Source organism: Limanda limanda, chromosome 19, assembly GCF_963576545.1.
Source record: "Limanda limanda chromosome 19, fLimLim1.1, whole genome shotgun sequence".
In the NCBI taxonomy this organism is placed as follows: domain Eukaryota; kingdom Metazoa; phylum Chordata; class Actinopteri; order Pleuronectiformes; family Pleuronectidae; genus Limanda; species Limanda limanda.
The window spans coordinates 15,369,140-15,387,223 of NC_083654.1; the positions used below are offsets into that span (position 1 = coordinate 15,369,140).

Below are 18,084 nucleotides of genomic sequence, written 5' to 3' on the forward strand. Positions count from 1 at the left end.
TACTTACGTTGGTAGATTCTGCCTGTCTACCTCTCTTGCTGTGAGCCTTTCGTAAAGCTCATCTATGAAGGCAATTAGGCATTCGGTGTTGTATGGGCCTATGCCGGCCTTCTGCAGCTGCAGTCCATCGTTCGAAATTGCTGCGCACATGGTGATGTTCGCACCCCTCTGGCCTGGAACATCTATCGTGGCCCTTTTCCCAATCAGGTTCCTTCCACGGCGACGTGTTATTGCCAGGTTGAAGCCAGCCTCATCCACAAAGATGAACGCATGTTCATTCTCACTGGCTTCAAGTTCCATGGCTCTCTTCAGGAAATTAGAGAATACACAAGATACCATAAGACAAAAATGGCATAGCTTACAGTTTTGTGCAAAATCACAATCAACATGACAGTGTGTCTTGTGTTCAGTCTTACCTGGACGTATTGGTACCGGAGTTCCTTTATCTGCTCAGAGTTCCTCTCGAAGGGGACAGTGTAAAGCTGCTTCATTCGAATTTGGTGCTTTTTCAGCACTCTGGCGATGGTCGTGGTGCCAACATTCGCAATGTTGCCAAATACACCAATGTCTGCGATGATGTTTGCACAAATTTCTCTTAGCCTTATACTATTGTTAGCAATAACCATTTGCACTATTGCATTTTCTTGTGGCAAAGTGAATTTTCTTCCCCTTCCACCTGAGTGGGGCAACCGTTGGGTCCTACAATAGTGAGTCAGACACAAATGCACTGATATGTCAGGAGAGTTTTGGAGACTTCTCACATCACATTACTACTGTTACAAACACATCAGTCAGAATGCTGTAAATACTGTATAGTACCTAGTATTAGTTTGTGTGAAAACCCTCACGATTGATGCCACCGTTGATCTTGGCAAGTTCGGCTGAACCCTCAGACCAGCTTCCCTCATGGACAGACCATGATTGATTACATGGTCGATGACAGTTGCTCTGATTTCATCAGATACAACTGTCCTTGCTGCTGCTGCTCCTCTCCCTCTCCCTCTTCCTCTCCCTCTCCCTCTTCCTCTACCTCTTCCTCTTCCTCTACCTCTTCCTCTTCCTCCTACTCCACCTTCACCTCCACCTCCACCTCCACCTTCACCTTCACCTTCACCTCCACCTCTTCCTCTTCCTCTACCTCTTCCTCTTCCTCCTACTCCACCTTCACCTCCACCTTCACCTTCACCTTCACCTTCACCTCCACCTCCACCTCCACCTCTTCCTCTTCCTCTTCCTCTACCTCTTCCTCTTCCTCCAACTCCACCTTCACCTCCACCTCCACCTTCACCTTCACCTTCACCTTCACCTTCACCTCCACCTCCACCTCCACCTCCACCTCCACCTTCACCTTCACCTCCACCTCCACCTCCACCTCCACCTTCACCTTCACCTTCACCTCCACCTCCACCTTCACCTTCACCTCCACCTCTTCCTCTTCCTCTGCCTCTTCCTCTGCCTCTGCCTCTTGCTCTTGCTCTTGCTGCATCCATTTTCCTATACCAACTACGTAAAGAAGTCCAAAGCAAATGCCAAAGAAGGCCCTTTTTCAACGAGGCACAAATTACATGTAAAACACCTGAGTAGGTCTTTAGCTGAGTAGGTCATTAGCTGAAATGACCACCAGGTGTTTTGCATTGCAAAACTTATCCTCTGTGTTTTGTACAGATCATTGTATGTAGTGTTGCTTTTACGTAAAAAAAGTAATTCCATGCCAATTCACCAAGAACTATGGTGCACAGGGGGAAAAAAATCTAAATTACTGTAAAATAAAATAAATAAACTATAAACTAAATATTTTTTCTTATTCAAACATGTAACTTCATTTGTCTGTCCAAATGCAGCATCTTACCATCTACAGTGATCTAAATTACTGATAAGTTAGGTTTTGAACAGAAAGTTCACTGTTTTGAACAGAGTATCTAAACATTGGTAAAATATGCTGTAGTTCCACAGCGTTTTGCCGGTAGTGAACATTGACTGGGGCAGGTATCCATGAAATTTGGAAGAAGGCGTCATTGCCAGCATTTGTATCTTTGCATAGGGGCAAGTAACCACAGTTTGGTTCACATGGTCTACTGGTATGCTCACTGTGTGAAGTGTTTAGGGAATGTGAACATGGTTTAGGTAAATTGCCTAAAACGATAGGAAAAAACTGTAAATGTATATATTGAGCTCAGGGGCACAAGAAAAGTCACTTTCAGATACTCATTATGGTGTATTTTCTTTACACTGGCAATGACGTCATTGTTGCAGGACTATGACGTTACAACAACAATCTTGCCGGTGGAAAATCCCACAAGTAATTTTAAATCTTTATTTTAACATTTAGTATTAACACTCTTAAAGGGATAGTTCACCCAAAAATGAAAAATCACTCTTTATCTACCCACCACTATGGAGGGGTGTGGTTGAAGTGGTTGAGACCTTCATACTGCTCCTGTGGTGTCATCCAAGGAGCCACCATATTCAAATCTGACTTGAAACGGCATCATTTACACCATGTGTATAGCCTAAATGTCCGTTATTAGCATCTTGAGTATTGGAAGAACTCGCAGTAGTAGGAAGAGGAAAACAGTCTGGTTATAATAATAATAATATTAATAGAAAAAGTGGAAAACTGGACTTTATGAGTTGCATTGTCGCCATTGCAGAGATTCAAACTGGTACAAAGGATCAGCAACAATCTACGGCGAGGGCATGAGACAAAATAATGCTGAGTCATAAGGATAATTTCAGAGACATCAGTGTTTAATTTTTTTTATATATAACACATCTATAAACCATGTCAATTTCCTTCTGGTTTCCATACAAGGATAATGTATATGATAAAGGTCACTAAACACATATTAGAAACATAAACTGGATCGCATGACAGCTCAATAAAGTGAAGCCAAAGTGTTTTTTATTATTGTTTTATCCTCTTTTGAAGCCCTCTGTAACTTTGTTGACATAAGTGCTAATAAATACGTATTATTTTTAATAATAAGCAGCTGTAGACGTGTATGAACAGTTGGCAGCTCGAGTCAGACGAAAGCCAATAGCAGGCGTGCGCTGCGTCACGTGTTATTCTTGACCAATTGCAGCGCGCCGGTCTGATGACACTTCCATCTGCTTCCGGTATCAGACAGCTGGGCTCAGTCTGGTGTGTTTGTGGTGTTTATATCTGTTAAATAACACGTTTCTCATTCTTCGTCCATGACGCGACACGAACTCACTTCTCCGGTCGTCGGTTTTTGAAAAGGGATGAAAAGGCTGGGGAGGAAGAAACAGAACGCAGTGAATGGTAATGGATCTGCCACAAGAGGTGAGTCCAACTCAAGTAAAGCTGCTAAGTAGTTCATTATGTTGAATTCAGACTAGTTACACAAACCAAACTCTCTCGTTATAACCTGCCTGTGTATTTAAAAATCTCCACATTGGTCTGCACCGACAGAAACTGGGTCAGAGTGTAAACCATTTGTTTAAAATGTCAGTGAACTTAATACTATAAGAGTATAAGTGCAGCCTGCTGACACCAGCGAAACCAATCACCTGCTTGCAGGGTTCTAACCTAAAGCTAATCTCTAGTGTTTGTGAGAGGAAACTGTCACCACATATCCACAGGTGGTGCCTGTGTGGGGACAGCCTGTGTGGGGACAGCCTGTGTGGGGACAGCCTCTGTGGGGACAGCCTCTGTGGGAACAGCCTCTGTGGGGACAGCCTGTGTGTGTGAAGAGATGGAAACTATCCATCTTCTCTTTCAGCCAAGAGACAACTGTTGATCACTGATTTCATCTTTAGACACTGGGTTTTTGTTTGGACGTTCAAACTCTTTAACACTTGCTTTTAAATCTCATCCAAACTTCTTTATTAAACAGTTCAACTAGTTAGATTTTTCCAGATCTGGACACTATGCACTTCTGAATAGAGCTGAGAGGACTTGTCCGTTCGACAAACAATGATTAAGAAATAGTGTTAATTAATGCTTTGATGAAATGGCCAAAAATGTTGGTTGCAGCATTTTAACATCCAAATATATGATTCTTTTTTTTAATTACCCATATGATCCTTCCTGAATGTAGGTTGTGGTTTCTGTTTCTGTATATACCCTTTATATTTTAATATATATATAATAACAACCTTGGTTGTATTTTTATTGATTCAATTTATGGTACTATAGTTGCTGATATCATTACATTGCCCCGCCCTAATGCCAAATAATGAATTTATTAACCAAGATAATAATAAGCAAAACATTTGGGCATTAAAATAAGCCTGCAGGCTTACTAATGAGTGCATTTGTCTTAACTTATTTAATTCAGAAAATTCCTAGAGTCACTGTTACTTCTTCTCTTTCATCGTTACCCTTCCTGTGCCTCATCCTCTCTTCTTTTCCCCCCTCTTCTGTCTCCCGTCCCTCTGTCTCTCTTTCTTTCTTTCATCCCTCCATTGTTTTCTTCCCCCTTAATCATCCGTCCTCTTTCTCACCCTATTGGATATCCGTCATCCTCTCATCCTCTCCTCTTTGTCCCTTCTTTACAGAAGCAGATTGTGGGAGGAAACAGAAGTTGGCTGAGATCCATCAGGCTCTACTCAGGTTATAATCATATTTTCCTTTACAGCTTGACCATTAAGCACACGGATTCTTTGTTCTACTCTGTAGGGCATGTGAGAGGTCATTTTATTTTAAACCATTTTAAAGCTAATTTTATTTTCTCATTTAGAACTGCTCTAGTTACACGTTATTGAGCTATTTTAAAGGTAATTGAGGTCATCTGATTTTGATGAAGAAAGACTCTTTAATATATACAAATTTAATACGGTGTTCTAGCGCTGAAATACAACAGCCTTTTGAACACATATTCAGTGTACACAACACATTGGGTGTTACGATTTAACCAGTTAATATAATGTTGTCATCAATCAATAGATTTCCCCCCAAAATGTCCTTAAATCACCAGTTTTTAGAATACAAATAGGTTTTTATGTTTCCATTAGTACCAGAGCAACAGGCCTCATCGTGTTTTTCCAAACTGGAAATGCTTCTCCCTCCGCTCGTCCAACTTGCTGTTCCACAATTAGCTGGCATGCATTTTCTCCGCTGCACAGTGACCTTCATCGCTCCCTGCTAAGCTAATTTCACACATGAAGATTACTCACACGTGCCCAGAGGAATAGTGTGATGGGGATCATGAGGAGAAGGCACGTGAGATGATATGTGAAATGGTGCAGGAAAGCTCACAAAGAGGAGAACAAGATCATGCAGTCACATAACACACATGTCCAACAATCAGCTGAACAATATAAAAACAATAGTTTTGTCTGTCGATTCACATTAAACAAGTGTACACATGATATATTGGAGGTTCAGGACAGATGCTCCAGTGTCAGAACAATTTTGAGGTTAAAAAGCAACTGAATTTGACTAAAGCAAGTCAAGGTTTAAGTCTTTTTGCTTAACGTCCAGACTTTAAGGTTGTGCAATATTTTCCAATCTTGCGTTTTCATTGTGCAGTGATCCAGTCGACATTGAGACCCTGAGGAGAACAGCAGGAAGTAAAGGTGGACTCCTCACTGATGAGCTCAGGAGGAAAGTTTGGCCCAAACTACTGAACATCAACGTCTATGATCTACCACACAAACCTGGTTAGTGGTTGATTGATATAACTATACACTGGTTGTCAGAATACTCCAAGATGCTATTGTTTCTGCAGGTAGTCGCTACAGTTATAATAACAGCGTTTCTTCTGTTGCAGGTCGTGATGTCAGGGAAAATCACAAAGACTACAACCAGGTGCTCCTGGATGTCAGGAGATCCATGAAGCGGTTCCCTAAAGGTGTGTGTCTCTGTGTCCCTGTGTGTGTGCTTTCTCTAAAGATAGCAGCATAGCGCACAGTGCCATTTATCACACTGTACCCCCTGTACTCTCAGCAATATGCAGATATCTGGCAAAGGTTAATAATTAATCAGCCGAGAGCTCCACCAGGGCTTGACTTTTGTGTCTGAAGATAGCCTGTGGTGTCAGTAAGAGAAGCAACAGAGAGAAGTATCTTAAGTAAATGTGAAGGAGTCGATTTAATCAGTTAGTTTTGGATTTTTTGATGAATTGGTTGAGATAAAGAAAAACAGCAGGAAATGAAGGAGAGCTTGATTCAAGATATTTAATCCTTAATTTTGTTGATTTCAAGTTCCTCAACAAATCTGAATATGAAAAATATATTTACAATGGATATTTATACACATGATAGCTATACACATACACATGCCTGTATAAAGCCCTGGATGGGAGCAGCCAGATTGTGATCAATAATGTGTGCTGAACTTTTCACAATGCTGCCAACTGTGATGAACATAAATGTTTTTCAGGTTTTTTGTTAGAATGTGTTGTAATTGCACAAAATACTTAGAAAATACAGGAAAAAGGGTGATGGTCATAAAGAAGATGAATTGAAAAACACTGTTATGAAAAAGTTACGTAGTGTTTTCATGAAGTTGTTCCCTTGTGTGGCTGCCCAGGCTTTATCCGTCTCTGAGAGAACCATGTTTAACTAGATTGTCTGTGGTTGAACCTGCTGATCCTCAGGAATGCCGGCCGCAGAGAGAGCCGTGCTTCAGGAGCAGCTGATCGACATCATACTGAAGGTTTTGAAACGTAACCCTCAGCTCCATTACTACCAGGGCTACCATGACGTGGCCGTCACACTCCTGCTGGTTGTTGGGGAGCGAATGGCCTTTGCCATGTTGGACACACTCTCCAATTATCACCTCAGGTTGTACAATTTCCCAGAATCTCGAATTTTAGATTTTTTATTACATGCCAATTATTTTATTCATGTAACTTCCGTTTCTCTTTTCTGTGTGCAGGGATTTCATGGATCCTACCATGGACAGTACTAAACACATTCTAAACTACCTGATGCCTATACTGGAGCAAGTCGATGCAGAGCTGCATGACTTCATGATCAGGTACACAAAAGACATCATTTAGTAAAATGTACAGCACTTGCATACATCGAATTTCTTAAAATACTAAGCACATTTTTAGTTGTTCTTTTAAGAGATGCACCTTTTTTTCCCTGTCTATTCTGAAACGTATTCGAAGTCACTTTGGATGAACCTGTCTGCTAAAAGGAAGGTGTTGTAATGGAAAAACCACTAGAGGGAAGCAAAGTGCTGATTTTCCTCTGCTTGTTTCACAGAACGCTCATCACTGTGTTGTGTGGCTGAATTGCAAAAAATCAACAAAATAATCTACATTGTTTTGAGTAAAGATGAGATATAAAGGAAACCCAGGACAACATTTAAAAACAAACATGTAAGGGTTTCTATAAGAATATCCTGTCAGACTGTCTTTAAACATCAGTGGCCTCTGTGTTCTTTGCCTATTCTTGTAGATCGGAGGTGGGAACCATCTTTGCGCTGTCCTGGCTCATCACATGGTACGGCCACGTCCTGTCCGAGTTCAAACACACACTCAGACTCTACGACTTCTTCCTGGCATCACACCCTCTGATGCCCATCTACCTGGCTGCCACGGTGAGATGACGAGCTGACCGGAAATGAGCATGAGCCAGGGGCTTTGTTTTGACAGAAATCCTGAAACTCGCACACACAGACACACTCTCTCTCTCTCATATTCACAGAGTGAGGCAGAGAACTGTGAAGTCACTGGACTAGTTAATTAGATACCTCATAATGAACAGATGAGTGAAAGAAGGATACAGAAAGATGGAGGGAGGGATGGAGGGAGGGATAGAAAGAGGAAAAAGGAGGAAGCAGAATGATGAGGAGAGCTGACTGATATTTGATGGAGAAGGAGGAGAAACGGATGACAAAGTTTTTTTTATGTTTCTGTCCTTGTCGCACTCTGGAGTAGAGTCTTCAGTCTGACACTCGTTCATAATTACAGCTTGGTGCAGTCGTATGTGAATCAGACTCTGTAAATAAAGATGGACGGCATGACAGCTCCCCAAAAGGGAAACCCTGTCTCCTTCATGTTAGTGAATAGGATATGGACCAAAATAAATGAAATACACTTTTCTCATCTATCTTTACATACAGTCCGTGTGCACATTTGCTCGTGAAAATAATGTATTTATTGTGTGTACATGTCTTTTTAGTTGTTTCTGCTGTTTATTTTGTGTGTGATGAGGCCCCTTTAATTACATGAAGGGTTTTGAGTATGTTTAGTATTGTGTACATTTTGTTTGTTTGCAAGTGTGTTTGTGTTTGTGTGTGTGTGTGTGTATAGAGGCTGGGCAGAGGGAGAGCTCTGTTTGAAGTGTGTGAAACAACAAAGCAGAATGTAGTTCATGTTTCCTCCAAGGCTGAGTACAGCTCACAGCATGGGGGTTTGTTAACTCTTCATCTGCCTGTTTCACCGCCGTGCACTTGCTCTGCCTCACAAGTGGAACTGAAAACAGCCAAGTACAACATGTAGACTGCAATTCATATTCTACCACAGTCTCGTACCTCAGGGTGAAAACGTTTAACTCCTCATCCTCTCCTCCTCAGATTGTGTTGCACAGAGAGAAGGAGGTGAAGCAGACTGAGTGCGACATGGCCATGGTCCACCACCTCCTGTCACGCATCCCTCAGGACCTCCCATATGAGCTTCTGATCCCGCGGTCGCAGGAACTTTTCAGCCAGTACCCGCCATCATTACTGGCCAAGCGGGCAGCCCTGCAATCTCGCAAGAGGTGAGGAGGCAATTACTGAAATGAAAATGGTTAATATAAATGATAATACTGCCACACAGGGCGTCAAGGGTTAGATTAAAATAACATCTATATTTATTTATCATATTCATCACATCACCTTTAAACACTTTGCAATAATAATTGCCCCTTTACTTTCATTTGTGAACAATAATTTAAACTAAAAGTATGTTGGCCTAAGCCGTTGTAATGTAATGTCCTGAGTAACCAAGAGGGGGTGCTAGAAATACACATCGATCAAGATTTTGTAGCGCTGTTACAGACTCAAACCTCAGTGTGTATGTGTAAAGCAAAAATAGAGACACAACTACTCTCTCTCTCTTCCCATAGTCTCTCATTATCTCTCTCTCCCTGTCAGTGCCCTTCAGTGCTACTTACAGTCATTGTTCAGGGCAGGAAGTGACATCACTGACGAGGGGCTGTAACTGAAAGATACCGATGTCCAATACACAAGAGCTACTGCGTTAGCATTTTCTCAAATCGCCTCTAACTCTCTTCCTCACCTGTCTTGATCCGTCACTTTACCAGACGTTCATCACCTCATTTAATTCCCTCTGTTAGTGCTTCGCCTTAGACATTTTCCATTCTTCCTCTCTTTCATCCTCCCCCCTTCTTGTCTCTCCCTCTCTAGTCGGTCCATCAGCACCTTCCAAGCGTTTCAGCTCTCGACTCTGCACCAGAGGCCAGACTCTGTTCTCCAACGCCTCACCAGGGCCCAGGGCTCCTCCACCTCCAGACAAGGTAAAAATAACTGTAATCCTATTACTGACTCCGAAGAAGGAATCCCCACACACTTCAGCAGATGAGTGTTGAAAAGCGTGATTTCTTCTCAGGTTCTCTATTAAATTGGGGAAAAAGATGAATATTTATTGTGAGATTTTTAGCAAGCAAACATTTCCACCTAATCAAAATCTTTCGATGGATCCGCACGTCTTTGCTTTTCGTTGCTCTACATGGGAGAACAATTCTTCCCAACCAGGCAACAGTAAATATGTCATCCCTCCACAAACGCTGCCTTTGGGCCAATCAATAACAAGTAAACAAATGTTGTAGCACCCCCATCAGACCAATCAAGTGCACATTAAAATATGCCAGAAGAGAACACAGAGATGCATCATTCCCATATAGGTTTTGGGGAAATCTGATTAGCGGCACCTGACACGTTGTCTGTGATGTACGAGTAATCAAAAGTGTGTCGTGGAATTTCCCTCAGGCCAAACGGTGGTAATATTAAAACTGATGCACGCCGTTCTTTGCAGTTTCATCAAAATTCAATTAGCAGCATCTAAGACGAAACACAAAACGGAAAGACAGAGGGTGAATCTATGGCATTTCCTGATTTCACTGTGGCAGACGATGAATTGTGAGTCAACAAACCTGACAGACAAGGTGGCATTTACATCTTCAGACTCTCACAGATACTGTTTGTAGTTTGCATTTCAATCTCATGTGTATATTGTAGTATAGCAGCAGAATAATAGCTTTTTAAAATACTCTCGGCTCTGAGATGCACTCAAAACATCAAAATAAATGTAATTGTCAAAGATAGATTCTTTCACTTTTCAGGATTTAAGTTGCGTATACTCGCATGGAATTTGCCCGTGTGGCTAAATCTGATAATGTTAATTAACTTTCATTGTCCCTTTTTAACTAAGCAGAAGGGAATCACCGAATACACAGTATGCACACACCGCACATGATGCAGAAGACAAAAGCTCTCACGTACTGTTAAGAACAATATTCGATCATGTGTTCACTGTGACAGATAACACAATGTCTTTTTTTTATTTTTTATTCTACCTAATTAAAGAGCTTCTCTGCTCCAGGGACTTTTCAATCTGTATTTGATCTTTTTAGTTTTAAGTAATTTAGTTTAATAAAACGGCTCTGAAATGAATCCAACTTTCATTAAGATTATAATATTCAGTTTGTGTGTTTTAGAACTGTGTTGATTTAACTGTCATTTATTTCTTTATACTTATTTGTGAATCCAATATTTGATCTAATATCATTCATATAAGTCGGTGGGCAAAATAACAGAAACACTTCTCAGTACGAAACTGCAGCCTCAAACCTCTTCAACAAACGCTGATCTTTACAAACTCAATGAAGCCATAATTTATTGCAGGACCTAATAAGCTGGTTGCTGAGTATAACTCGAAGTAAAGTCGTTAACCGTTTGGCTTCCAGGTTAATTAAGTGCTGCTGTTATTAGTTAAAGTGGTTCAGAATTGGTTGTTGTTATATTGAATGGATTGTGATATTTTGACCCCTCTTTGTCTCTACTCCAATTGTTTTTCGACTTTCCTTGACCCCTGGTTTGTTTCCAGTCCCATTAACAAAATGCAGCCTCGAGCCTCCTTTGGTTTAGCTACGAGCGATCTGAAACCTCTTGACCCCTCCATGTCTCTTCCCCTCGTTGTCTGACCCTCCCCTCCTCCTCCTTGTTTTGGGCTCGCAGCCTATCAACACTCAGGCATGGAAGCAGCTTTACCCCGGGACCGAGGCCAGCTGTGGGGGAACGGGAACAGGATGGTGAAGATGGCCGTGTGGGGGCTGTCTGCCGGGCTCGGGGCGGCTGTGTTCGCTGTGGCTCAGACGGCCATGGACTGGGGACCTGAGGTGTTGCTGCAGCTGTTCTGACTGTTAGACGCACACAGAGTGACACGTGGTGACAGCGGACACATGCTGCTCTCATGATGGATCGACAGCATCCATACATACACAGAAGACTGTAGGCTGCTCAGAGGGGACGGTAGAGAGAAGCAGGAGGAGGTCAGTTATCTTGGTGCTGAACAGGTTGTTGCTTCTCCACCACAATGAACATATGCTAACCACTAGTCCGCCTCAGGCTGTGTGTGCATGTGTGTGAGCGGGTGAATGCTTTAATGTGTTTCTGTGCATCATGTCAGACCTCGTGCCAAACGTCGGCCCGGCACACGCGAAGGGGCCAGAGGAGTAAGGAAGTGACTGTTAACGTCCCTTTGTGGAAGGTCACTAAAACAACGATAAAGAACTTTGGAGAAAAATGCAAAAGTACCAAAACAAATACAAATACAAAATGACTATCAGGGACAGAAGACAAATACATACCGCAAAAAGATGCAAAAAAAGGACCTCAAAGATGCAAAATGTCTACAAAAAGAAGCAATACAACCTCAAAGAGTCGCAAAACGACTTAAACGATGCAAAAAAAAATCACAAAAAGATATATAACGACTACAAAAAGATGCAACATGTCCTTAAAGAGATAGATATGAGAAAAAAGGGGTTCAAAAGAACTACAAAGAGATACGACTTCAAAAAGACATGACATGATACCAAATGAAATGACCACAGACACAGAACAAAAATCAGACATGCTGGTGTTTCTTCGACGTAGGAATCGTAGGAGTTCTTTTACGTGATTGTGCCCATGGGCCCGTTGTCTCATAATCCCTCCATGCACATGTGACACTAACGCGTCTCGCTCTTTCACGCTGTTGCTCACATGCCAACACTATTGCAACATTTCACACGCGTCTGTGTATTTCCTGTTTGCTGATTATCTATCTGATAACTCATTTTTAGACCATCACTCTTGTTTGGTTGCGTTTCTGTTGAAAGTGTTTTAGCAACGCCTGTGTGAATAGAGCTGCTAGCACAATGACACACGACTGCAAATAATTAAGAGCAGCGTTTTTTCCGCCCAAAGCTTCCAGTTATGAACAAAGCGGGAGATATTTTTTTTTTGCCTGTGAGCTTCTTAGTAATTTGTTAACTCCAGGTGTCATTGAGTTACATTAACAATAATTTTTGACACACAAAACGAGCTGTTGTTGCCCGAAACACGAAAACCACCCACAGTTTAGCCTGAAGCGCTAAGCACAAGCACTGGGTCTTTAACAAATCCATTTTCTTGGGAGGAAAACCATATTTTTAAAGTGATTTTTATGTATTCTCCGAAGCAGTTTTTCTGCTGTCTGGCCCACCACTGCTGAAAGAATACTGGGGGAAGACACTTCTACTTTTATATCTTTAAAATATTTAGTAGGTTTGCTCCGACATCCACCCTGAACAGCCGGCAACAGAGCTACACTACACAGACTCAGTCCTTCCTCAACATCATGTTTCTCTTCCAAATTCAACTTCTTTGCTCTAAAATTAGTTTATGGCTACAATTTGAGGAGAGTACAAGGAATTATTTTAACATTATTTTTTTAGTAGTGGAAGAAGTTCAATACGTGCATTTCTTTGAAAAACACCACCCACACACTCACTGTCGATATTGTTGGACCAGATGTAATCACGGAGTCATAACCTAAAAAGTGAATATTAATAATACAGGTGAGGTACATACATACGTGCAGAACACTGGGGCTCCTCCGAAAGGCAACGCATGCTCTGGTTGTTGACTTATGCTCTGAAATATTTAGCAGCTTTTAGTAGCATGTAGCCGAGCGGCTGCATTTGTTAACACAGTTTCACTGGAGTCACAACACTCGGCTTCCTGCACTTCCTCTGTTGTCAGAGATAAAAGTGTCCGATCTTTACACCGTCTGTCCTGTTAACTTCACTTGCTTCCGAGAAACTGTAGAGTCGGGTGTGTTCAAAATGACAGTGGACGGAGGAGGAGAAAATCAAGAGAAAACAAAAGGAGAAAATTAAGACTAGGAAATCAATTGGAAATAAATTTTAGCGATATGAATCTTGAGTGTCATCTTATTAGATAGTCAAAAATGATTAACAGTGGTTGTTGTTTAAGCCAGTAATTCAAATCACAGTTATAACTCAGACTGTGAGGTCCTGGTTTTAGTCACATTACAGTGACTGAAACAAGGTCCCCATAACGTACATTATTAAAAATGTAAAGTTGAAGGTTAGGGTTGTAGTTATGGTAAGAGCAAGTCTCAGGGTAATGAATGTAGGTCAACGTATTATCATGAAGACGAGACTGTGTGGGTGTGTGTGTGTGTGTTAGCTTTATTACAATTCTTCATTAGCTTTCTGGGCATATTCTGTATTTTTATTTGTTCATGGTTTTGATTCACCCTTTGCCTCTTTATTATCCATCAAAAGTCTAAATATTTATTTCAAGAGCAACAATCTAATCAGCTATTTATTTGATGGATACACATTTATTTAATTGTATTAATGAAATCTGAGGGTTTTTGACTTTAAAAGTGAAATTATTTTGCATGTATGAATCAAACTAGACTTAAAGGAATAATTGCCAAACTGTTCCCTTTAATGTTTTGCTTGTGTGCCAGTTATTTTTGTAGATTCATATTGTAAACAAATGACTTTGCAAAGGGAACATGTTCAGTTCTTATGGTGAATGGTTTGTTGTGAAGTGCAGTTCATTCTGTCACCACGCATCTGTAATAATGCGTCATATAACATTGCTTTATCGATCGGAGGCATTTAGCATGTTTTCTATTAGTGGCCTAAGTCATAAATGTGCAGGAATAAAACCCTGTTGATCAGGTTGTGTGATCTTCAACTCAGCCCTAGATGCTACTGTGTAGTCATATCTGTACCATGTACGCACACGTACACACACAAACGTACACACACAACACACACGCACTGGGAGAGAGAGGTGGAGCCAGATCCTAATGAGGGTTTAATTTCTGCCTCCGGCTCTTGGCGTGCTTAAGACACTTTCTCCTCATCTTTTTTTCTTCACATTCACATTCAAACACCTATAGAACAGCACCTGCACTGGCCTCAGCCTGGCAGATGCCTTCCATGAAAAATTATTCAAGCGTGTTTCTCAGTTTGAGTGAAACCAAAATGCAAAATGTAAAAGTTACTCCAGGTGTCGAATCTCTCTCCAAAGTGTATATATATATATATTGATGCAAGTTTCAGGGCCATAAAATCAGTGTGAGCTGTATTTTTAGGAGAAGTTAACAGAACATTTTATCTGACTATTGTAAGAAAGTAACATAGGGGGTTTATTGTATGCAATTTGACCAGATCGCCTCAGTTTTGTGTTGATTATAAAAGAAGAGACGCCTGGAGTCACATAAAGATCTGACTTTTCAATGCAAGTGTGTGTAATGTATGAAACCCCGGAGAACCTATGTGTTGATTCCCTGATGACTTTTTCCTCCCCTCAGGTCCCAAATTTCCCAAAAGACTCGATCACACCAAATGTTTTTTACAAATACAGAATGCAAATTTCAAGCTGTTAGCTGTGTGTGTATATATGATTGCTTTGGGCATTTTCTTGCATGTTTTGATGATGGTTACAAAGAGATACACATCGTATCTTTGAACATGTCGGGTTCTCTGCACCTTAATGTATTGAAATGTGTGTTTTACATGTAAGTGAAGCCTCTTTCTGTTTATGAAGTAGAACGGTGAATAAATGGCAAAGGAAACACTTCATTCATCACAGTGTGAAAGTTCATTCTTGACTTGTCTAACAGAAGTTTGATTTGACAATTTTATACAGAACAAACGTGGTCTTAATGTCCCCTAAAGTGAACCATAACTGGCCATGTTTGCATGTGTGTGTGTCTGTGTATGTGTGTGTGTCTATGTGCGTGTTTTCGCTCAGTTCAAGGCTGCGCATCTGTCCGTCTCACCCCCCAGGGACACCAGAGAGCAAATCAGAGCAGAGACATGAGGTGAGGCAGAAAGGCAACGGTTAAAGATGAGCGAGGGATGAGGAGGAAAGATTGATACCGTAGAAAAAGACATCTGGTGGACGTGTCAGAGGTAGCCGCGGTCTGGGAGAACGTGTGTTTAAAACCAGTCCCCCGAGGATTTCTAATGAGCCGGACTGGAAGTGAGCGTGGGTCTGATCAGAGTTGAGAGCAGATGTGGAGAGGGATGGTCTGAATTTATACTCGAGGCCGTCTGAAGGTGTAACGGCCCTAATTTCACCAGCAAATGATGACCGGGATCCCTCAACACACACACACAGACTCACAATGTCTGATTTTAGGTGCTCACCCTGAACAACTCTTGGTATTCTGTGAGGTTGCATAAGCTTGGCGTGTGTGCGTGCGTATGAGTGTGTGTACTATAGCGCTTGGAGCACACAAATGAAAAACACAAAGGAACAGATTGGAGGTTAGTGAAGAAAGTAGGTAGTGTATGTTTGAGCGAAGACAGAAAAAAAGTGTGTGTGTGTGTGTGAAACATTGGGCATGCTGGGGACAACAGCTGCTCCAGGGGACTGTCTGATATCTTTTTCCCCCCTGGTGACACAACACACACACATACACACACACACACACACACACACACACACACATTCTCACAGCCTCAGTGCCACCAATAACAGGAGCAGCAGCACACCGACTTTCACTGCTGAGCCATAACAGAAATACTTTGTTTTATTTTATTCTTTCACTGGATTCAGTTTGCAGAGACGGGATGAGTTCCACGTTGCTCGACTAATTTGTGCCTTTTTGGAATTGATTGAGTCGATCGTGTCCCTCGGGTTTGTAACCCTGGAACCGTGCCAAGCCTTTAATTAAATGGTGTCATGGTAGTGTTTAAAAAAAAAAAAAATGCATGAAAGTCAACTGTAATTATCTTGGGATGAATGAAGATTGGGAAAACCACAGAATGTACCGAAGCTCTACTTGTTCATGTGAGCTAACAAACCTTCAACATAAATCAGCCCTAATTTAATTTGGACATTTATAATTTTAAGCAGGCTGCAATCTGTATTTAGTTGTTATGGTGATTGTGTTAATTACCTTGTATTTGAAATCATGTCACCTGATAAATCGATGTAATATTCAGTCTTCCTATCAGCTCGGTTTGTGATCTCTACTCAAACTTTGCTGATAAATGTTGGTCAATGTTCACCGGCGAGTTACTAACTTTTCCTGTGGGTTGTTTGGTGCTGGAAAGCGGCAAACAGTGGGGGTGTTATTGTGAAACAGCTGCCTGATCAGAACTGTGAGAGCAGGTCAACATAGTTAGGTCTTTAGCCGCAAAACCAAAATAACAGATAACTCCCTGTAGGCCTTTCACTATGAACAGTAACTTTTTCATTACAAGCTGTCATTTTTTATTCATTATTGATTAAAGCAGCTTCAAGTATTTTGAAAAGATCTAACAAAGGTTGTTTTTTAGTCTGAAGGAATTTGAGAAAGTTTTTAGCTTTATCGATCACAAACGCTTATGAGGCTGGATTTCCCCACGTGAAGCCATGGTCGCCCACACACACACACGCACACACACACACACACACACAGGCAGGTGTCACACAAACTCTGTGTCTACAGCTTCTTTTCCTGCTCCATCCGCCCCTTGATCCCACTTGCAGCCCTTCACTCTGTCATGGATGAGAGAACATGTCCCAAAGTGTTTTACAGGCAACACACGTGCAGCATATCCCTGCTCGCTCATGTAACTTTACAGCCCCGACCACAGGACTGTATGTGTGGTGTGTGTTTGTGTGTGTGTGGTCCTGTTACCTTGAAACAACTTAGAAATTTAGATAGGTAAACCAATAATTTTACATGTAGATCACATAATAAAAAGGTTGCTTTGGGAATTAAATTATAGTGATTTATTGGCTTGGCAGTTGCAGACGGCCGCAATGAAAGTTTCTACATCACTTGTAAGTTATAGTCATTGTACATGTGACCTATTTATCTGGAGGCTCATTTAATGATGAATGAATTTGACCAGATTTCAGTCATTGGCTTTTCAAGAGATTCTTTTTTAGTAACTGTTGAACATTGCAGCGGTTTTCTCCAAACGAGTCCAGTGTCATTAAAAGATAAGTGAATTGCTAAATCAAACTAAACAAACAAGAAAGGCCATTAGATAAAAGAAAATCCCATTAAGATAGTGAAATCATCAAAATACTGTGGTAGATAAATACACAGAGTTGTGAAATAACAGGACGGACCAGCAGCTCAGTGCGGCTGCATTTGGTCACAGCAGGACACTGAAGGGATCACCAACATGAAATGTTAATCCATCCAATAGCTGCTGAGTTATTTTAGTCTGGAGCAATGTGGCGGATTAACACTGACATCCCCAAAGCAATGCCACTAGCATGGCTAAAATTAACAATATTAACGTTATTAGGAAGTGGCGATATATAACATTATATTTAACAAGAAAGAAGGACATTAAATTAAAGCAAGTAGTCTTGATGAGAATATAAATATAACCATACTGTAGCAGATACATATTGAGGACAAAACTAGGACCAAAGTTGAAAACATCTATCAGGTGTGATTCAGCGAAATGTGAAACTTTGAAAGTGGAATGTGTTTTTCTGCTTTCACGCTCAAACACAGTCATATCACTGTGAATCTCTGATAACCCTCGGGCCTCATTAGCTTAAACCAGGCCCGGTCCTTACAGCTCTATTAATACCTGATACTCATTACGCCGTGTGAGCGTCTGCGTGGACACTTGGGA

General features: G+C 41.3%; 1 protein-coding gene across 1 annotated transcript; it reads left to right on the forward strand.

Annotated features, from left to right (window-relative positions):
- The first annotated feature begins 3,127 nt into the window (after positions 1 to 3,127).
- On the forward strand, positions 3,128 to 15,072 carry zgc:63863 (uncharacterized protein LOC393372 homolog). The gene is made up of 10 exons (XM_061093252.1): positions 3,128 to 3,304; positions 4,522 to 4,576; positions 5,495 to 5,625; positions 5,736 to 5,816; positions 6,564 to 6,750; positions 6,845 to 6,946; positions 7,375 to 7,516; positions 8,495 to 8,679; positions 9,329 to 9,438; positions 11,159 to 15,072. Exons 1-10 carry the CDS (start codon positions 3,244 to 3,246, stop codon positions 11,338 to 11,340), a joined length of 1,236 nt encoding a protein of 411 aa, XP_060949235.1. The 5' UTR covers positions 3,128 to 3,243; the 3' UTR covers positions 11,341 to 15,072.
- The last annotated feature ends 3,012 nt before the right edge of the window (positions 15,073 to 18,084 follow it).